The sequence below is a fragment of the Miscanthus floridulus genome, chromosome 5, assembly GCF_019320115.1.
Source record: "Miscanthus floridulus cultivar M001 chromosome 5, ASM1932011v1, whole genome shotgun sequence".
In the NCBI taxonomy this organism is placed as follows: domain Eukaryota; kingdom Viridiplantae; phylum Streptophyta; class Magnoliopsida; order Poales; family Poaceae; genus Miscanthus; species Miscanthus floridulus.
Window position 1 is genome coordinate 115,316,226 of NC_089584.1, and position 22,252 is coordinate 115,338,477.

Sequence of the window (22,252 nt, forward strand, 5' to 3'; positions counted from 1 at the left end):
AACTTGGCGTGGGCCTTAGCGATGCTGAGGATCCAGAAGATTGGCGCTGTAGCACCTGTTGCGGCCCTCGCAGCGGACCATCAGCACGATATGCAGCCCCTGCTGCACCAGCGTCCGCTTCCACTGCTCGACGTCGCGCAGGTTGTAGGCGGAGAGGGAGTCGGCGGCCGCCTGCACCAGGAGGCCGGCGCCCCACAGGACGAAGGTCTGGTCGTGGAACGGGCCGGCCTCCAGCAGACCGATGGTGTAGGGGACGTGGACGGTGGAGAGCGTGTAGACCGCCCAGATGAGGAAGCGGAAGGACTCGTCGCCGCGCCGGTGACGGTAGGGGCTCAGCACGACGAGGAGGACCAGGAGGAGGTTGCTGAGGAGGACGAGGACCCCCACGCGCACCAGCTGCCCTTCCACCGTCCTCAGGCTCTCGACGATGGTCGCCCGTGGTGTTCCTCAACCCCATCGACGATGGTCGCCTGTGAGTCCAAGTTCTGTCGGCCAGCCGACGGGCGACATGGTCTGTCGGCCTTCCGAGGGCAGTGCCGTCATGGGCGGGATCTCCCAACGCGCGGCTGTGCACAGACTTGCACAGACTAGTCGGCTCCTCGACGGCCGACAGGATCCTACGGCTCTCCATTGTCGATAGGACAGGATCCTGTCGGCTCTCCAATTACCGATAGATCCCCTAGGCAATCAACATACTACTTCTCCTGGAATTCTTTTTGTTCCAAATGCTATATTTACAATTAATAATAAAAATACTATTATTTAAAAAAAAATTCAGGAACTCAACAAGCATGATGTTGTAATAACAATGCTCCAATGCCTTGGACACGAGAAAATACCACTTCTTCGTGTTACTGGACTCATACAGCTAGTTTTTTTTCCTTTTCTTATTGTAACATTAAGATTTTTATTTAAAAATAACTTTGCTGATAATTCTCATTTGTTTAAATCTATTTTTTTCTCTTTGTGTGCGTCGCTTCATCTTTGGGCACGAACTACCTACAACTATGTTGGACAGTTCCTTAAAACTGTTGTTGTCTTTCTCTTTTATTTTTTTCCGCTCCTATCTTGTGACTTCGTTCGCAATTAATTTAGGGCAAGGCCATTCAAGGTAGCCTTCGTATCCCTCTCAGTGAACTCAATTCTTCTTGATACATAAAGAGAATTTGGTGATTATGCCCCTATGTTAGAGTTCAATGGTGATTTTGCCCCAACTATTTTGGATTAAAACTTCCGTTTATCCATGTTTTAGATGTCGTTAGAAGGAACTAGAATGAAAAGAATAAAAAACAAAAATATCATTTGAAACATAGAGAGTGATCAAGTAATACTGAATATATAACATTTAGATCAGTAGTAACCAAGCAGAGAGTGATCAAGTAAATGAAATGTGCTGCAAGTAGCAAATGGATTATCGTCAGCAAATGAGCATCACCCTCCAGCACAGTAACCAAGCAAAAACAAAATGTCACTGTCAAAACTAGATGAATAATACAACATGCAAGCAACAAGCACTTAGCCGCACATATGGATTCTGAAGCATTAGAAAGACAAAGCAGGGTAAGTTGACCAGTGACACGACACTTTGACTCCTCTTGATCCTTTAAATGAAAAGTTACTTCTATAATACTACTATTAAAACTTTTAGAATACTAAAATTAGAAGTAACTTTTAATAGAGAAAATTTTTAATTCTATAGATAACTTTTAATATTATTACCTTTGGACATGTATGACACCATTTGTCACCTGTGGTGATCACCGTGAAAGTTCAGGGATCGTGATGACACTGTCAGCCAAGTTTAGAGACCTGCTGTGATTATCTTAAAAGTTTAGGGACCTATATGACACTGTCCGCTAAATTTAGGAACCGTCGATGTTTTACCACCGATAGCCTGCCACGGGGCCACGGGGGTATCCGAGGCAGTATGTTCGGGCTTCAGCGTATGCAGAACTCGATGGTGAATGCAAGAGACAAACGACTTATCCTGGTTCGGACCCTCGATCGTTGATCGAGTAACAGTCCTACGTCCAGCCGGCGTTAGCCTCTACGTTGGATTGATTATGAAGTGTCGTACAATTATTGTTCTGTTGTCCTCTTCCCCAGGAGCCCTGCCCTCCTTTATATAGTCAGGAGGCCAGAGTCCTAGTCGGTTTACAATGAGAGTTCCTAGTAGGATTACTGAATAGTACTACTACTAAGATTACATGGGAAGAATCCTAGTTAGACTAGATCTTCTCTCTCCCTTGCGGGGTATCCTGTGGGTCCCGCATCGACAAGCCCCCGAGCACTTCATGGTTGAGCTCTGAAAGTCTCGTTTTGCTCCTTCAGGTCTTGTTGAGTAGGAACAAACGTCATCTGAGTGCTTTCTGGAGTGAAACCTTGTAGCGCTTCTTGGAATCTTCGAGTGGTGCGTGCTTTTTGAAGAAAAAGTACATCCATCTGGTTGTAGCCCCCGAGCCTCTTGCTATTTGGAACAAGGAGCTGGAGGATCTTGTCTTGAAGTTGCTCTGATTGTTCGTTGAAGTTTTATAAAAAAGAACTCGAATATGGCTCGTTCCGGGTTCTTTTTGTCGTAATGTCTTGAAGTGGTCTGCGTTGAGGAAGTCTTTTGGTGACGTGCGCTTTTTCGAAGAAACTGTCGATGTTTTACCACCGATAGCCTGCCACGGGGGTACCCGAGGCAGTATGTTCGGGCTTCAGCGTATGCAGAACTCGATGGTGAACGCAAGAGACAAACGACTTATCCTGGTTCGGACCCTCGATCGTTGATCGAGTAACAGTCCTACATTCAGCCGGCGTTAGCCTCTACGTTGGATTGATTATGAAGTGCCGTACAATTATTGTTCTGTTGTCCTCTTTCCCAGGAGCCCTGCCCTCCTTTATATAGTCAGGAGACCAGAGTCCTAGTCGGTTTACAATGAGAGTTCCTAGTAGGATTACTGAATAGTACTACTACTAAGATTACATGGAAAGAATCCTAGTTAGATTAGATCTTCTCTCTCCCTTGCGGGGTATCCTGTGGGTCCCACATCGACAGGAACCCAAGTATATCACTTTAAAAGTTGAAATCCAGATGATACCACCCGCCAAATTTAGAGAATTTTGCTCTTTATTCCACACCTATCGGCGGCCAACCACAATCCAGGACCCTGTTCCGATGCTACGGTCGCCGTCGTTGCCACTACGCCCTTCCGCTGCTCGCGCCTCCCCGCTTCCGCCCCCTAGAGGCCTAGACCTAGAGCTGCAAACCCTAACACCGAGTCGACGACAACAACATGTCACAACCGTGGCCGCCGGTTAGATCAATCCGCTGACTTGAGCTGTCACAGGAGAAAATCAGAGGATAGGATCTCAATCGCGAGGAGGAAGAACACCTTCCTGACCCGTTCGTGTTTCTGGATATTTTCTGTTTCCCTCTCCGTCTATGACTTCTCTCTCATATAGCCACCACTCATTGTCGTCGGCACAAACCCACGAGGCCTACAGCCCATTATATCGAGGCCCATGTATCCTATCCTGTGGTACGGGGTACGACACAACAACCGCCGCCGCCTCAGCGGACAGAGCGGCCACCATGGGCGCGGCGGCGTGGTGGCGGCGCGCCCTAGGGCAGCGCTTCAACCCAGCCGGCGTGGCCGCGGTGGCGGCCGTCGCGGCGTCCAAGCCGCCCCTAGCGCTGCCGCACGTGTCGGTGCAAGACATCAGGTGGCTCGACTGGGCTGAGCTCCGCCGCGCCGGGTTCCGCGGCGTCGTTTTTGACAAGGACAACACGCTAACGGCCCCCTACGCGCCCGCGCTCTGGCCGCCGCTCGCTGCAGCGTTCGACCAGTGCCGCGCGATGTTCCCGCTCGGTGCGCTCGCCATCTACAGCAACTCCGCAGGTTTGCCTGGTTTGACTACTCCTACCAATCGAATTGTGGCGATTTTTTTTGCCAGGTTCTGGGTGTTAATCGAATTGATTTGTCTGTGGGTATGGAAGGGTTGACGGAGTATGATCCGGACGGGGTGTGTCACGGCACAGGAGTGAAGACATGGAGAAACAAGGAGACGTCTTCGTTGAAGAGAAGCGTATTCAAGTTATTTACATATTTACATTTTTGTATGACATGTGGGACCAACTGTACTCAGTGGCCGTGAGCCCTTAAACTCCAGAGAACCGAGTCTGTAAGGGATAGACGGATATAATACAAAAACAGTTAAGAGCCGGAGAGATTCCTCCGTCGCTCGGCCGAATCCGGCGATCCCCTTGTCGCGCTCACGTCGCCGGTGTCTCGCCGGCGGCCACGGGTCTGTCAAATGGTATCAAAGGCGGTCTTTCCTCAGCGTCAACCCTACCCATCCCATCCCTATCTTTGTGCCGCGTCGCCGCCTCCCCAACTCGCCGCGCCACCACCAACTACCACGGCGATTCCGGCAACGGGCGTCACCACCACCACATCAACGGCGCTCAGCTCACCCCGGTACGTCCCGCAACCGTGTGCTTCGATCTTCAGTTCGTAATTCCGGTCGGCAGGTGAGTTTTGTCCACGCCCGAGTGGTGTTCGACAAAATTCCCGTAGGTCCTTCCTTTGGTTGAACTGGGTCAGCAGCGGTTCCGGCGTCCCCTTGCCGGAGTTCCACCAACCCCACCACCTCCACCACCCTACCCCAACCCTAATCCACTAGCCCAACGACATCTACGGCTCGACAATCAACTGGGGGACTACATCGGCAATTGTGGTTGGCGGTGAACGGAGAGGAAGTATCCGTGGATTTGGGTTGCAGAGTGTTCATCTCTGTGTAAAATCCCTCGATCCCGCCTTACTTCTAGGAGTTGGGTACTGGTGAAGCACACAATAGGGGCGGTTTCGACCAAACCTGTGGTTTCACCGTGGAGTCCTCCAGTGTTCCACAGCTTGCCGCAACGGCTCCACCAAAACCTTCGAAGCAGACTCAGATCCTGTTAGACCACATGTCGAAGAGCAACGAGGATGAGAAGTCCCGCTGGGACCAGATCATGGAGAGCGTTGATTTGCTGTTCCATCGCATGAATGATATTGGTGTCATCCAACAGGAACTCAAGACTCAAATGCAAGAGAACAATAAGAAAGTCGACAAGTGTTCAGCTGAGCAACAATTCATAGCACAACAGGTCAGAGCAAATGGACAAGCTGTGGCACAGCTCACTCTTCAGCAATTTGATAAGGAACCACAAGAGTTTACTGAGGGCTCAGTGTCTGCTATCCTTGAGGATGAAGAGGAGTTCCAGAATGTGTTTGCCCACACCAAACACGGCCATAAACCATCAACTTCCAAACAACCTCGCCACACCCAGCATCACACCAAGAGAGAGGACCTCCCACATCACACCCTTCCCAAAATGCAGTTCCCAACCTTTGATGGTGACAACCCCAAAATATGGATTGATAATTGTGAGAACTATTTCAACATATACACTATTCCAGAGAGACTTTGGGTAACTGCAGCATCTATGCATTTACAAGGCAATGCAGCTATGTGGTGGCAGGCATACAAATAGGACCACACACACATATCATGGGCAGACTTCTGCTCAACTCTGCAATCCAAATTTGGTTCAGATGATTACAGATCAGCTGTCCAAGAGATATTGATCCTAAAGTAGACAGGGACAGTGGAAGAATATACCACCCAATTCCAAAAGCTACAATTTCAGGTCTCCATGCACAGTGGCAACTTTGATGAGCTGTTCTTTGCCACCACATATGTGACTGGCCTCAAGGAAGATATTAAAGCAATTATGGAGCCCCAAGTCCCAACCACAGTGGAAAGAGCTGCTATTATAGCAAAGATACAACAAAGGGTCCTAGAGAGAAACAAGTTCAAATTTCAGAGAACCAGCAATCCAGCTAAGCAACAGCAACAAAAAACTGACCAAGTCAATCCTGGTAGATATGGGAACTTATGGAGGGACAAGCAGCTGAGAGATTATAGAAAAGCCAACAATCTGTGCTATCACTGTGGCGACAAGTTTGAGCCTGGCCATGCTGAGGTATGTACCAAGAAGACCAAACCACAAATCAATGCTCTAGTGGTTAATGATCTAGATAAAGAGATCAATGAGGATCTTCTTAATCAAATGGCAATAGATGAATTATTGACTGAAGACTTCTATCAGTTGTCCTTGAATGCTATGGCTGGTACAGAATCCAAGAATTGCATCAAGTTGAAAACAACAGTCAGGAACAAGACCATGCTGACTTTGGTGGACACTGGCAGTTCTCACAGCTTTGTAAGTTCACAGTTTGTGCAGCTGACCAAACTGCACACTATACCAATGGACAAGCAAAGAGTGAAACTTGCCAATGGAGAATGGATGACAACTGTAACTATGGTACCCAATCTCACCTGGTATATTCAAGGCCATACCTTCACTTCAGACATGATTGTGTTAGACCTATTACCATATGATGCTATTTTGGGCTATGACTGGCTACAGAGCCACAGCCCAATGCACTGTGATTGGGTCGGCAAAACCTTAACATTCAAGCATAAGGGCAATAGTGTGACTCTAAAAGGCATCAAACCACAACCCTTACAATTGAATACAATCTCAGCTAAACAGTTCTACAAGTCAACACAGGGCAATGATATTTGGGCATTTGTTGTACTGGACACCATCAAAGACCAGCCCCAAGCAACCAACTCAGTTCCCATGGTACCTAATGAGGATATTCAGCTATTGTTGCACCAATATGCAGATGTATTCAATGATCCCCAAACCTTGCCACCACCAAGAAGTTATGACCATGCCATTCCACTTATGCCTGATGCTGTCCCAATCAATTCTAGACCTTACCATTATTCACCCCAGCATAAAACTGAAATAGAAAACCAAGTAAAACAGCTGTTGGATCATGGCCTTATCACACACAGCCATAGTCCATTTGCCTCACCAGTTCTCTTGGTCAAGAAGAAGGATGGTAGTTGGAGATTTTGCATAGACTACAGAAAGCTCAACTCAATCACTATCAAGAACAAATTTCCAATGCCCATTATTGAAGAAATATTGGATGAGTTACAAGGCTCCAAGGTGTTTACCAAGTTAGATATGAGATCTGGATATCACCAAGTGAGGATGCTGCCTGCAGATGAACACAAGACAGCATTCAAAACTCACCAAGGACACTACCAGTTTAAGGTCATGCCATTTGGGTTGACTAATGCCCCAGCAACTTTTCAATGCATTATGAATCAAGGGTTGCAACCCTTCCTCAGACAGTTTGTCTTAGTGTTCTTGGATGATATTCTCATATACAGCAGGTCCATGGGAGAACATATTCAGCACATACAACAAGTGTTGGAGACACTAAGAACCAACAAGCTGTACCTCAAAGCATCTAAGTGCTCTTTTGCTCAGCAAAGTCTAGAATATTTGGGTCACATCATTTCTGATCAAGGGGTGTCCACTGACCCAGAAAAGACTCAAGTAATGCTCCAATGGCCAGTACCAACATCTTTCACAGAGCTTAGAGCATTTTTGGGCCTAACTGGATACTACAGAAAATTTGTCAGAAACTATGGAATCATAGCAAAACCACTCACACTACTACTCAGGAACAAACAGTTTCAATGGACTGATCAAGCCAACACAGCATTTCACAGTCTGAAAATGGCCATGACAACAACACCTGTCCTTGCACTTCCAGATTTTCAAGCACAGTTCACAGTTGAAACAGATGCTTACATAGATGGAATAGGGGCAGTTTTGATGCAGAATGGACAGCCTATTGCTTATCTCAGCAAAGCTCTAGGTGAAAAACATAAACAACTTTCAATCTATGAGAAAGAATTCTTGGCATTGACAATGGCAGTGGAAAAGTGGAGACACTATCTGCAAAGGCAGGAATTTGTCATCCTGACTTATCACAGATCTTTGGCATATCTGTCAGAACAACACCTCCACTCCGACATGCAAAGAAAAGCAATGACAAGACTAATGGGTCTTCAGTTCAAAATCAAATACAGAAAAGGCAAAGAGAACATGGTTGCAGACGCCTTGTCCAGGGTGGCTCATATGTTAGCTATACAGGCAGTTTCAGTGGTGCAACCCCAATGGGTCCAGGAAGTCCTAAACTCTTATACCACAGACCCCCATGCACAACAGCTAATTACACAGCTTTCGGTCAGCAGTCCAGATGCAAATGGGTACAGTCTTCATCAAGGACTCATCAAGCATCAGGATCTCATCTGGATTGGCAACAATTCTGCACTCCAAACAAAGCTGATTGCTGCATGTCACTCAAGTGCCATTGGTGGCCATTCTGGGGTCAATGCAACTTATCACAGGCTCAAACGACATTGTGTGGAAAGGCATGAAAACCGATGTGGACTCCTTCATCAAACAGTGCAAGACCTGCCAGCATGCAAAACACTCACATACTCACCCAGCTGGCTTGTTGCAACCCCTACCAATACCAGCTGGTGTTTGGAAGGATTTGTCTATGGACTTCATTGAAGGGTTACCAAAATCAGAAGGATACTCTGTCATCCTGGTAATAGTAGACCGACTTACCAAGTATGCCCATTTTCTTCCTGTCAAACACCCTTACACTGCCATATCTATTGCCAAACTGTTCCTCGACACTATTGTCAAACTTCATGGTATGCCTCAGTCTATAATCTCAGACAGAGATCCTATTTTTGTGAGCTCTTTTTGGAGGGAGTTGTTCAAGCTCTACAAGGTTAACCTCAACTTGAGTACAGCATACCACCCCCAAACAGATGGCCAGACCGAAAGGATCAATCAATGCCTTGAAATGTATTTGAGATGTGCCGTACAGGATTCACCAAAGGCCTGGAAATCATGGCTACCACTAGCTGAGCTTTGGTACAATTCCTCATTCCATAGCTCACTTGGTTGTTCCCCTTTTAAGGCACTGTATGGGTATGACCCTGATCTGGGTGGCAGTACATCTCCAACACCAGAAGCATCACCGCCACTAACACAACTGATTGAGGATCGGGCTCTCCATCTGCAGAACCTGAAGCAAAGGCTCCAACAAGCTCAGAATAGGATGAAGGTTTTTGCAGACCGCAACCGAACGGATCAGCAATTCTCAGTTGGGGATTCAGTCTTACAACGCCTTCAACCATACACTCAGTCCTCAGTGGCCAACAGACCATTTCCTAAACTGTCATATAAATTTTTCGAACCATACACAGTCCTGGAGAAAATTGGAGCAGTGGCGTATCGCTTGCAATTGCCGGATGACAGTGCTATACATCCAGTTTTTCATATATCACAGTTGAAAGCATTTCATCCTGACTACACTCCAGTTTACAAGCAATTACCGACAACGACAGACATTGAAGCCACAGCAGCTCAACCGGCGAAGATAATGGAACACAGACTCGTCAAGAAAGGTAACAACGTTGTTCCACAGGTACTCATCACTTGGACCGGATTACCACATGACTCCGCCACTTGGGAGGACTATCACGTTGTCAAAGAGCGATTTCCAAAAGCACCTGCTTGGGGACAAGCAGAAACTGCAGCGGGGGGAGTTGTCACGGCACAGGAGTGAAGACATGGAGAAACAAGGAGACGTCTTCGTTGAAGAGAAGCGTATTCAAGTTATTTACGTATTTACATTTTTGTATGACATGTGAGACCAACTGTACTCAGTGGCCGTGAGCCCTTAAACTCCAGAGAACCGAGTCTGTAAGGGATAGACGGATATAATACAAAAACAGTTAAGAGCCGGAGAGATTCCTCCGTCGCTCGGCCGAATCCGGCGATCCCCTTGTCGCGCTCACGTCGCCGGTGTCTCACCGGCGGCCACGGGTCTGTCAGGGTGGATGCGAGGGCGATCGAAGCGGCCATCGAGGGGGTTCATGTGATCAGGCATGGCAAGTGCAGACTCGCTACCTGGCTGTCGTATCTGTCCTTTGAAATTTACTTGATAGCTCAAATAAGCTCTGTCCGATGAATTAGTGCTCATTTTCATAATCTTACTTCAAAATGGTGGTTCTTAGCTTTGTACACTTGTAAATTGATTTGTTCTTGGTAATTTCAAAAGATCTTGGGTCTAATGCCTAACTTTGAAGGGAACTCATTGGATGGAGCTAACTTGTTGCCTGGATGGTCCATTTGCATTGTGCAGTACTGTTTTAGTTATAGTTATTGTTTCATTAATATATGTTGTGTACCAAAATACACCTCATGATGTTTTCAAATGTGTACGTTGTTGTACCTGTGTCGTTCTCTTATAATTTGACTTTGCTACAGAAGTGGGAGCTCTAAATCATTGTTTTCAAGTTTAAGAGATAATGTGTTTGCGCATTTGTTCTATTGAGTGCAGATGTAAAGAAACCAGGTGAACCAGCTAATGAAATAGAGAGTTACTTTGGCTGTTCAGCCTCAAATCTTGTGTTGGTAGGAGGATAGTTGTGAGCTGTGACTATTCTTACTAGAAATACGTTCTAGTTCTCTAATTTTAAGTTGTCACCTCCCCAGGTTGGTGACCGTTACTTCACTGATGTGGTCTATGGAAACAGGAATGGCTTTCTTACAGTACTGACAGAGCCTTTAAACATCGCTGATGAATCGTACATTGTCAAAAGGGTATGTTCCCTATTTATCCTGTAAAGCTAAGATTGTTTTTGTAACCTTGAAAAGAAAAGGGAAGACGAGCAGTGTTATTGATATAACCCTAATGCCTGGAGCCCTGGAATAAACTTCGTATGCTGCTGCATATGCTGCTTTATTCATGGGTTTTCGGCTTCATATGCTGCTGCAAGCCTGCAATGATAATGTCATTTGTTATAACTATACATTAATGAATGGAAAGCCAAGCCTGTGACAATCATGCACCATACACTGACGATTGTTGCATTTAAACATGATAGTCATTGTGTCAAATATACATGAAAATGTTTCAACAACTATGGTATTAACTGTTTATCTATCAAGAATCTTCACACCTCATTTATATATGGTTTTTGTCAATTGCTGCAACTTTCTAACGATGATTTGTCATGCTCCCTATTAGTTTGAGTTAGCAGGCTTGTTCTTGTTCTTAGACCACAGTTCTCTATTATATTATTTTGAGTGAAGTCCATTTGACTACCCTGAACTTGTCGCTGAGTCTGAAATCTTACATCCTCCAACTTTCAAAACCAGACAGATTACCCCCTGCAGCAGTTAAAAGTGGTTTCGAGCCATATCATCCCTTTTTAGTCCAAAAACAAATCCGGTAAAGACTACAAGGAACAAGGTTTTTAAACAATGAAAATATCTTCAAGACTAAAAAAATTGAAAAATATTCTAGAGATATCTTGGGCTACGAGAAACCAAAATAAAATATTTTGGAGCTCATGAAAATATCTCTGAAAGCTTCCAAAAATTAGATTTATCTCTACAAAGAAAATTCATAAACTTCCTAATCGACGTCTAAACGCATTTTGAAAACTTTCAACAATAAAAATACAGTTTGCAACCAGCATTATTGTGTGCTGCATTCATGCTGGTTGTATCGCATGTTTTTGTTTGGAAAGTTTTCAAGGTGTGTTTAGGCATCGATTAGAATGTTTCGGGACTTCTCTAGATTTTCCCACTTTTCTATAGTTCAATCCAATTATGGAACTTTGCTGAGATAATTTCAGGAGTTTCAAATATTTTATGGGGTGCTTCTTGTTCTAATATATCTCTACTGTTTTTCTCCGATTTTTTGAAGGCTTGAAGATATTTGATGGTTTAAAAACCTCATCTAGTGTTTACACCACTTCTAACTGCTGTAGGAGGGGGGGGGGGGGGGGGGGGGGGGGGGGGGATTTGTCTGGTTTTGAAAGTTGGAAGCACTAAGATTTATGGTTTTTAAGTTGAGGAGGGTTCTTCAGACTCAGAGACAAATAGGCTGATAAAATGTACTTCACTCTATTATTTATTTTCGTTCACACATGATTTGGCAAATAGGTTGACCGTTTTTTTTTGTTAATATATTGACATTTATTCTATTTTAGCAGTTTAGACATTTTTAAAATATTTGGTTTGCTGTTTAGTCATTTGAAGGTAATGTTTCAAGCATATGGCATATTTCTGAGTTCTGACCTTGTTTATTATTATTACTCCCCTTGTTTATTATCATTTCTTACTGGTTTGGGACGAATCTGTGCTTCCTCAGGTTAGGAAACAGGAGGCGTACATCATCAGTTATTGCTACAAGAAAGGGCACAAACCAATAGAGCATCCTTTGCTCCCAGATGCAAGAAGAATAGTGAAGTTTGACCCATATGACGACTCAGTTACAACCAGAATATAGTGTAATGATATATGTTGCACCTGCTCACAGTAGAAATTCACTGGTTTCCTTCTCCGGTAGAGTGAGATCTGTTGTTTGGAGCTTTAGTAGAAGATTACAAGTGAGAAACATATGGTGTGTAGAGATTTGCTGTTTTTCTCTCTCTCTCTCGAGCAGAATGCAATTTAGGGAAATGCCTGTCGTGTGCGTGAACATTACTTTGTCCTTGACTCCTTGGTTCATTTTGCATGAAGAAAAGATAATACACCGTACATATTAACATGCTTCACATGATCGTTAGGCAGATGCACTTCACTACCCATTTACATCACCTTTCTTGTCACCATTTCGTATGCTTCACATGATCGTTAGGCAGATGCACTTCACTACCCATTTACATCACCTTTCTTGTCAGCATTTCGTGTGCCAATTGGGTCAAGGCTATTTTTTTTGAAAGGCTATTCTATGCTACGTTATACACAGAGTGATCATTTCTGGGACTAAGTTGTCTAAGTCTACTGCCTGAGTATCGGAAAAATTATATACTACTCCCTCCGTTCTAAATTATAAGTCGCTTTGACTTTTTTGGTACATCCATTTTGCTATGTACTTAGACATATATTATATCTAGATACTTTCTCCGTCCCAGAATATCTGTCGTTCTCGCTTCCCGAGAAACAACTTTAACAAAATATATATTAAAAAATATTATTATTTATGATACATAATTAGCATCATTGGAAAGATCTTTGAATCTAGTTTTTTAACAAATTTATTTGGAGACACAAATGTTGCACATATTTTGTACAAATTGAGTCAAAGTCGTGGCACGGACATCGAAAACGACAGATAAATTGGGACGGAGGGAGTACATGGCAAAATAGATGTATAAAAAAAAGTCAAAGCGACTTATAATTTGGAATGGAAGGAGTACATCCATTCCAAATTATAAATTGTTTTTGTTTATTTAGACAGAGAGCTATATGTAAGTGTATAGCAAAAGTTATGTACTTAAAAAAGCCAAAACGACTTACAATTTGTAATAGAGGAGTACGTGTGAAGTTCACCCAAGAGGCTGCATTTTATTGCTGAGCTTGAATTGCTGGATATTTTGAGCATGTAATTTTCATGACTTACATTTATTAGATTAGAACACTAAACCATCTTTTATACATAGAGCAGCAAAGTCCGCCATTGCGAATTTGAACGGCTTGAAGCGTCCAATTCTGTGCCTCTGAATTAAGTTGTGCCCCTTTTTCTCTGATGTGTAATGTAACATACATCTCGTTTTATTTGCTCAACAGTTGCTTTCATGTTTACAGAGAAGACTTTGGCTTGACTGATGAAGACTTCTGTCCATATGAATATACACCTAGCCCACGCTTCTTTCCAAGCCGGCCAGCATCAACATACTGAACAAGAAGAGGGCAAGGGCTGTACTTATTATCTCCCAGGCCACTGTGAAGTACCCGAAGTACTGAAAGGCAGACATCCAAGCCAATGAAATCAGCAAGCTGCAGAGGACCCATCGGGTGATTCGTGCCCAGCTTCATCCCTGTGTCAATGTCCTCTTTGGTTGCCACTCCGGTATACAGTGCCCAAAAAGCCTCATTGATCATCGGCATGAGGATGCGGTTCACAATGAATCCTGGGTAATCTTGCGAGCATATAACGGACTTCCCGAGTCTGCAAAGTTTAAAATCATCAGGCAATCTGGAGGGTTACAAGTCTGGTAACATCGACATTACAGATTAGACAGAGTTGCGAGTTCAGACTAGCAGAAGCTCTTGTCAACATCCAAGACAGGCAAGTGCTGTGCTGAGAGCCTGAGACAGGTACGTGTTGTTTTAAAACCTGTGAGATCCATTTTGAGTGTAAAGTTGTTGGAGTGACAATAATGTGGCCATGAAAGATTTGTGTTGAAGGGGAAACCACTATGTTACCTACTACAATTGCCAGAAGTTTCGGCTGGGTAAATACGGCCCATGGTGTCAATTCCAGAGCTAAACTTTAACAGAACAGTGAAATGAAGCAAACTCAATATCTTTTGGACTAATTCACTACACACTAGTTTTGCTCTGCTAGCTATGAGCAAACTGATTCAGGTGAAAAGGGCATAGCAAAGTTTTAGTTACCTTTCAGAAAAAGATTTGACTGCAGCAAACACCTCATCTGATGTATCAGCTCCTCGGATAATCTCGATCAGTTTCATTATCGGAGGAGGGTTAAAGAAGTGCATGCCTATCACCTGCACCATGGAACTCACTTCACAATCCTGAAGAGCGAATTCAAATTCTTTGCATGCACAGATAGACGCCAGAGGTTGCTCATCAGTCATCACCTGAGAGGGGCGTTTGGTAGCTGAAGCCAGGCGGGTTATAGAGATGGAGCTAGTGTTGGACGCAAGGATGGCCGAGGACTTCGTGATCTTATCCAGCTCCACGAACAGCTTCTTCTTGACATCTTCGTTCTCGGCGATGGCCTCGATCACGAGATCCGCATCCCTGAGATCTTGCACGGTGGAGACGCACCTTATCCGCTTGATTGAGTCTTCGCACGCGGCCTGGAGACCACGCAGGCCCCAAAATTTGTCAGGGAGAGAACAGAAAGCAGCATCTTTTTTTTTCCCCCGAGCAACCGGGCACCAATTCGGGAAGGGTGCTTTGGGAGGTCAACGCTCTTACCTGGGAGAGCTGGCCCTTGGCGGCGAGACGGCGTAGGGAGGCGGAGATGGAGGCGACGGCACGGGAGAGGGCGGCGGGGTCGGCGTCGAGGAGAAGGACGGCACAGCCGGCGGCGGCGGCGAGCTGGGCGATGCCCGAGCCCATCTGCCCCGCGCCGATCACGCCCACCGCCGCGATCTCACTCGCTGTCGCCATTGTTTTGTTTCGTTTCGTTTCGTTTGCAAGGAAGCGGATGGGCTTATCGCTCTCTGCTCTGGTATATGATGGTTGATGGGTGGGAATGGGAAATTGGACTGTCACCTTTTGTCCTTTTGGTTCGTCTACGGGAAATAGAGAGAGTTCCGGGTGGTGAGCTGAGCTCGACTGCTCGACCCGGTGCGTTGCGGAATGCGGACTGCACCACCAGTCCGCCACCGTCGCCTGCGGCAGCACGGAGCCCTCCTCCTCTGCCTCCACACGCAGCGTGGAACCCGTGTCGTCACCCCACTCTCCTGCCCGTCGTTCGCTTCCTGCTCGTCGACGTGAGCGATGAGTATGGTGTGGCGCGCCGACGCGGCGACGCCGGGTACCTCCGCCACTCTTGTGGTCTCTCCCACTCTTGGCACTTGGCAGGCGCAGCGTCGGCATGCGTGGGGACGCAAACAGCAAAGCACCACGTTGTCGCAGACTTGCAGTCAAGGAAAGATATAGTGCGAGTGCGTGCAAAGTTTAGACGTACTTTGCATCCGATGATTCGCTGTCGCTGGCCCCAGGGGCGTTGAGGATTAAATTGAGATATTTAGACTGCGCATGCGGAGGAATGAATTAGTTCATTATTTTGTGACTATTTATTTATTTTTTCGTTTGATTTGCAAAATGGATATCATCTTATTTTTTATAAACCACCGTGTATTAGCACGAGTACAACAAGTAAAGTCATATACCACCAAATTTGAGGAACTATCCGCTTTAGTCATCACCGTCTAGAGTGACCCGGTGGGTGTAACATGTTCTATCGCACCCGTCTGGAGTGACCCAGCAGGTGGTAACCTACTCTCCCAATTATTGGCATAGTTTTGGCGGGATATGATATGAGGCCTTGGTATCCTGAACCAAAACCCTGGCTATATCACAAATTCATAATCTAATCAACCAAAAGTAGGATATAGAGCTGCATAGATATCATATTCCTTTCCCACTCTTGTTATCCCATGAACCAGATGCCACCAAAGAGTTGAGGATAAAAAGAAGAGTTAAATCCATGAGCAGCCTCTGAACTTGTCATGGAGTGCCACTTAGGTCTATGAACTTTGAAAATTGTATTTCAATGCCCCTAAACTTGTTAAGTGGTGCACCGCAGTAATCTTTATGGTCCACAAATGGATCTGTGATGCACTATTTTACAAGTTTAAGGATGTGTGGTGCACCACTTAACAAGTTTAGGGACTCAGGAATGTATTTTTAAAGTCCGTGGACCTAGGTGACACCGTATAACAAATTTAGGGGAAACTGATGCATTTAACTCTAAAAAGATAAGGAACTCCGGATAGAGTGTAAAGTGAATGTGCCCAAACGCCACTGAGTTCTGACCACTACAAGAGTTTCTTTTTGAAAGCTCACTACAAGAGTTCAGGTAGTCAAAGCAAGCAAAACCCTTTCGGTGACGTCTCGTGCTTTTCTACCAGATTACTACATAAAAATTTGCCTTTTCTCTTAAATAAAAGAATGGAAAATATATACTAGTTTCAAATCACAAAAACTAGCCTTAGAAAGTCGTTTTGTATATTTTGGGAGTTGAGACCCCGCGCTAGAGGAAAACTCCTAGCGCTAAATTTCAGATCGTCCATAACTTTATATTTTTATGAAATTTGTTTCTTTTCCATAAGCTTTTTTATTATTAAATTTTCTTTGTCTAAAAAATTTGATGTCTTACTATTATTCTAAATCAAGCCACAAATTTGACCACATTTATATTAAAAGAAAAATCAATATCATAATAACAAATTTTTATTATTAGATTTATGATGGAATATGTTTTTTATAATATAACTATTGGTGTTTATACTATTCTCTATAAATTAGTTAAACTTGGTAGGGCAGTTTGACTTCGGCAAATCTTATGACATCAAATTATCGGGGCGGAAAAGCTATAACTTATACGCATAACTTTTATAAATGCTTTTGAGTAATTTTATAGGGTAAAGTTCTGCATGGATTTACAGTAAAACTTTCAAAGGAGTTTTGATTGAAACAAAGTTCCCTAGAAAACTTGTTTAAATAAGTTGGTTGAAACAATTTTTATGAAAGTACTTCATAACAAGTTTTGTAGACAATTTCTCCAAACAAGTGCTCTAGAAAACTAATCAAATAAGTTGTCATGAAAAACTATTAGAAATAGGGAACGAAAAAAGTTGGTGGAGATCAATATAGCTTTGTAAGCATATAGAAACTTGTGTGGCAAAAGAAGAGTGTTAGATGTGTTTGCAACGCATGAATATTTTACAAGTACAAAATAAAGGAGAGAAATTAAACATTTTGTGGGGCCATGACCATGGCACACAAATGCACGCAATCGTCTGGTCAGTGTACCTTAAGTAAACCTACATGTGTATTATTGCTATCTAATATTAAAAGTGGTATTTTTTTTCTTCCGCCGTAGTCACTCCTCGTCCGGCCTTGTCCCTCGGCCCACCATCTTTCACACTCTCACCTTTCTCTTCTTCATCCCTTTCTCTTCTTCCATCCATTACTCTCTGCTCATTCGTTCATCATCTCTCTTTCGTTCCTCGGTTCGCCATCCCTCACTCTCCTCCTCCGTTAATCATCTCTCTTTCATCGTTTGGCCTGTCATCTCTTACTCTCACCCTTCTCTTCTTCTGTCTGTCACCTCTCTTCTGTCCCTCGTCCCGTCATCCCTCGCTCTCACCCTTCTTTCTTTTGCAATAGCAAACATAGACCTACTGATGAGTTTGAAGCGACACCCTTCTCTTCTTCCGTCTATCACCTCTCTGTTCCTTGGTCCGTGATCCCTCACTCTCACCCTTTTTTCTTTTACAATAGCAAACATAGACCTATTGATGAGTTTGGATCGACACCCTTCTCTTCTTCCGTCTCTCGGTCCATCATCCCTCGTTCTCACCCTTCTTTCTTTTGCAGTAGCAAACTTAGACCTATTGATGAGTTTGGAGCAGCATAACTTTCACCGGCACCGCATCACTCATGTCGTGGCCTGTTCATTTGAACCCCCATGCGTCGCGACACACATGCAAGTGTGTAGGCTGCCTTTCACTTTTTCTTAAACTCACAAAAGGTGCACACAATAGTCACTGTCGATGTTTCACCACCGATAGCCTGCCATGGGTGTACCCGGGGCAGTTTGTTCGGGCTTCAGCGTATGCAGAACTCGACGGTAAACGTAAGAGACAGTCGATTTATCCTGGTTCGGACCCTTGACCGTGATCAAGTAATAGCCCTATGTCCAGTCGGCGTTAGCCTTTGCATTGGATTGATTGTAAAGTGTTGTGTTCTCTGTTTCCAGGAACTCCGCCCTCCTTTATATAGTTAGGAGGCCAGAGTCCTAGTCGGTTTATGATAAGAGTTCCTAGTAGGATTACAGAATAATACTACTAATAAGATTACATGTAAAGAATCCTAGTTAGACTAGATCTTCTCCCTTCCTTGTGGGGTATCCTGTGGGTCCCGTATCGACAAGCCCCCAAGCACTTCATGGTTGAACTCTGGAAGCCTCGTCTTATTCCTTCAGGTCTTGCCGAGCAGAAACAAGCGTTGTCCGAGTGCTTTCTTGAGTGAAACCGTGTAGCGCTTCTTGGGATCTTCGAGCGGTGTGTGCTTTTTTGAAGAAAAAGTACACCCATCTGGGTGTAGCCCCCGAGCCTCTTGCTATTTGGAACAAGGAGCTAGGGGGTCTTGTCTTGAAATTGCTCTGATTCTTCATCGAAGGGCTCCTGAGCATATACCCGGGTTCTTTATCAAAAAGAACTCAGATATAGCTCGGTCCGGGTTCTTTTTATCTTAAGGCCTTGAAGTGGTCTGTCTTGAAGAAGTCTTCTTGGTGACGTGCACTTTTTCAAAAAAGTGCACTCACCGAGTGTAGCCCCCGAGCCTCTTGCTATTTGGAACAAAGAGTTGGAGGGTCTTGAATCTTATGTCATTTGAAAACTGCTGTCTTGAAGAAGTCTTCTGAGTGATGTGCGCTTTTTTTTTAAAAAAAAGTGCACTCACTGAGTGTAGCCCCCGAGCCTCTTGCTATTTGGAACAAAGAGTTGGAGGGAGTTGTTCAAAGAACTGAAAACCTCTCCTGTTGCAGCCCCCGAGCATATATCCGGGTTCTTTTATTCAGAAAGAACTCAGATGCAGGGTCTTGGCATATTCTCTGGTAGTCTGCTATTGTTAGATGTAGTCGTATGGTGGTGGTTGAGTGTAAATGATGTTTGCTCACGAGTTGTACAGTGTTGGTATATCCTTTCGAATATGCTTGTCCTTGAGTACTGTTCCTTCACGCCTGAGTCCTCTTTCATTGAATTCTATCTTTTCACTGTGTCCTTTGTTAGGTTTGTTCCATTGGTGCTCCTGGTCCATGTGCACCGCTTCTTTGGTCTATAAATACCCTCCTGGTGTGCTGTTTCGATTCATCGAGCATTTTGTTGCGTGGTCTGAAATCTCCGTAGTCATGAATATGTTAGTTTCTGAAGTAGAGCAGCCCCCGGGCGTATCTTGTAGTTCTTGTATATCTTGTCGTGGCTGGAGGGAGTCTTGTGATAGAGATTAAAGGTAGACTAATCTCGCAGCAGCATTGTACCAGGAGGTGCGTGGCGGTAGTTGGAGGAAGTCTTGTGATGCGGGATACGTTCCTTCATCCAGTAGTTCTGGGTAGATCCCCCTTGCCTGCCCTGTGACTGTCCGGTATAGATCAACGCCTGATCTAGTGTCATATCGGACTTGGGTAGATAGATGCCTGCTGGGCTTCCCTGTTCTATGTTGTCCCGCCGTGCTGCTGACTTCCGCCTCGGATGTTCTGCGTCCGTCCTTTGAAGAAAACAGTGTAGCCGAGTGTGGTTTATTCTACCAAGTAGTAATTTAGAACACGTAGTCGTTCCAGAGCCTAGTTGTGTCTGGGTTCCTTTTTGCTACCTTACTCGTCGTAGTACCGAGTTCGTTGGGTCTTGTAAGATGTGAAATCTTGTAATTTTTGAAGCCATTTATAATGGAAAGAATCTTGTCTTCTGGGTTGTCATTCTTTTTTCCTGCTGATGTCCTGGTTGTTTGTGATATTCCTGAGTTCTTTCTATAAGAACCGAGTTCTTGTGTTCCTTGTGAGGTAACCCTTTGTTGCTTCATGGTTGTTGAGTTCTTTTTATAGCAATATGTTAACTCTGCTCTGGTGCTGGATGGATAAGTCTGACATCTGCCCGTTGAACTGTACCTTTGTGTAGAAGTGTGCCATCCGTCATTTCAGCTTTGTCAGTTGTGTTGGGAAACGAACCGTTGCGTTCTGATGCTATGTTAAAACAGGCCTAGTGGGCCGTATTTTTATTGCTGTAAAAATCTATTTAAAGGCCTTCTTTCTTCTTTTTCTTTGCTGCCCTGCTTTTACCTTGAAACCCTGGTCCTCACTCCGCCGTCGCCATTGTCGCCATCCTCTGAGCGCCGCCGCCTGACCGTCATCTTTTCTTAGTGCCTTATTGCTTTCGCTTGTTTATGGGTAGGAAGAAATCCACGAGCAAGTCCTAGGCAACCTTTGTAGACGAGGAGGCATCACTTTCTGTGATTAAAAATCAAGAATTCATGGCTATGAGGGCTACTCAGAAGGTCTGGCCGGCTCCAACTACGACTGAGGATCAGTTGCGCGAGCTTGTCAGTGATTGCTTGATCTAGGACAAGGAGATTGCTGAGTGGAGAGCTCCAGGCCAGCATCGGGTCCTAGCTCTGGGCTCTGGTGAGATTGTTCTTTTTGTCTCCTTTATCCGTGCTAGACTCTGTCTTCCCGCCTCTGCTTTTCTTCATCGATTTCTCAATTATTTTGGGATTACCTTGAACTATCTTACTTCTAATGTTGTCCTTCATCTTTCTATTTTTGTTCATGTTTGTGAAACTTTTCTTGAAATTCCTCCTTCTCTTTCTCTCTTTCGTTACTTCTTCTGTCTGAAGCCCCAACCCCGCAGCGATGACACCCATGTTCTTGGTGGCTGCGGGATTCAGTTTCATCAGGGTCGTAAGAGTAGATTCTTTGATTATGACTTAGTTGATTCTGTGAGGGATTGGTGTGCTGACTGGTTTTATGCCGCCAATATGATTCCTCCTCTTGCTGTCCATTCTAGTTCTGGTCCTGTGGTTAGCGACCGGTGGGAAAAGAATTCCCTGATGGTGGATGAGCTCTAGGCGATCAAGCCATTTCTTGAGAGGATATGTGCTCTGAAACAGCAAGGCTTGACCGGCTTCGGTATCATTTCCAGTTTTCTTCGCCGCCGTGTTCAACCTCTGAAGGAGCGAGAGAACTATGGTTTTGAGTACTCTGGAGCGAAGGACCCTTCTCGTATGGTCCCTGCCCTTGAGTTGACTGGTGAGGAGGTGCTCGAGCGCCTTCAGAAGATGTTGAAGAGAGTAAGCGTCGTCCCGCATACTGTCCCTGAGTATTGTTCTAACAACCCGCCTCCTGCTGTGAGTTGTTTTTTCTTATGCTGGTACTTTTCGTCTTTCCTTTGCTGTCTCCACTTTTTGCTTAATCTTTCTTGTCTGGTTGTTTTACTCTTTTATAGGAATTGGGGCGTAACTTCGTTGATCCAATCCCCCTTGATGACTGCCCTGCCATTGTGGAGCTTAGGGAGAATCTTGCTGGGTCATCTTTAACCAGTAAGTTTCAAACCACCACGATGTTTCCTGGTGTTTCTTCCGCAGTTCTTGACATATATGTAGAGTATGTTCCTCGTCCAGTTCCTCGAGCTCTCCGTAGGGTCGAAAAAAGGGGGCGAGCGGATTATTCTTCTTCTGGTTTGCCTGCCACCAAAAAGTCTCGCCAATCGAGTACTCGCCTAGGTACTCAAGTTATAGGTAGCGTGCTCCTAGGTGAGCATATTAATATGCTTTGTCTTTTTATTGTTTGTTTTTGTCTCTAACCGAGTACTTTTCTTCTTTTTTCAGATGGCGCTGTGGTTGCCATGTTTGAGAGTGAGGAAGATGAGTATGATGATGCGGCCCTTGTTACGCGTCGGTGAGTTGTTTTCTTGTTTTTCTGCTATTGGAAATTTCTTTTTGTTCTGACTTTATTCTTGTTCTCTTGTAGTAAGCGGTTGTCGACGTCGAGTTCTT

The 22,252-nt window shown here is 44.7% G+C and overlaps 2 protein-coding genes across 3 annotated transcripts; one reads left to right on the forward strand and one right to left on the reverse strand.

Moving 5' to 3' along the window:
- Window positions 1–3,569: 3,569 nt before the first annotated feature.
- LOC136453179 (phosphatidylglycerophosphate phosphatase 1, chloroplastic/mitochondrial-like) lies at window positions 3,570–12,526 on the forward strand. Its single transcript, XM_066453757.1, has 6 exons — window positions 3,570–3,884; window positions 3,983–4,010; window positions 9,818–9,873; window positions 10,326–10,399; window positions 10,481–10,588; window positions 12,147–12,526. The coding sequence occupies exons 1-6, from the start codon at window positions 3,578–3,580 to the stop codon at window positions 12,282–12,284; spliced, it is 711 nt and encodes a 236-aa protein (XP_066309854.1). The 5' UTR covers window positions 3,570–3,577; the 3' UTR covers window positions 12,285–12,526.
- Window positions 12,527–13,262: 736 nt separating this feature from the next.
- Window positions 13,263–15,440, reverse strand: LOC136453178 (uncharacterized). 2 transcript variants are annotated; one of them, XM_066453756.1, is made up of 5 exons: window positions 14,948–15,440; window positions 14,605–14,826; window positions 14,399–14,511; window positions 14,039–14,271; window positions 13,748–13,949 (listed from the first exon to the last, which is right to left on the reverse strand). In XM_066453756.1, the coding sequence occupies exons 1-5, from the start codon at window positions 15,140–15,142 to the stop codon at window positions 13,900–13,902; spliced, it is 813 nt and encodes a 270-aa protein (XP_066309853.1). In that variant the 5' UTR covers window positions 15,143–15,440; the 3' UTR covers window positions 13,748–13,899. The 2 variants fall into 2 exon arrangements, with proteins under 2 accessions (XP_066309852.1, XP_066309853.1); XM_066453755.1 differs by lacking the exon at window positions 14,039–14,271 and having other exon boundaries at window positions 13,263–13,949; window positions 14,948–15,354.
- Window positions 15,441–22,252: the final 6,812 nt, after the last annotated feature.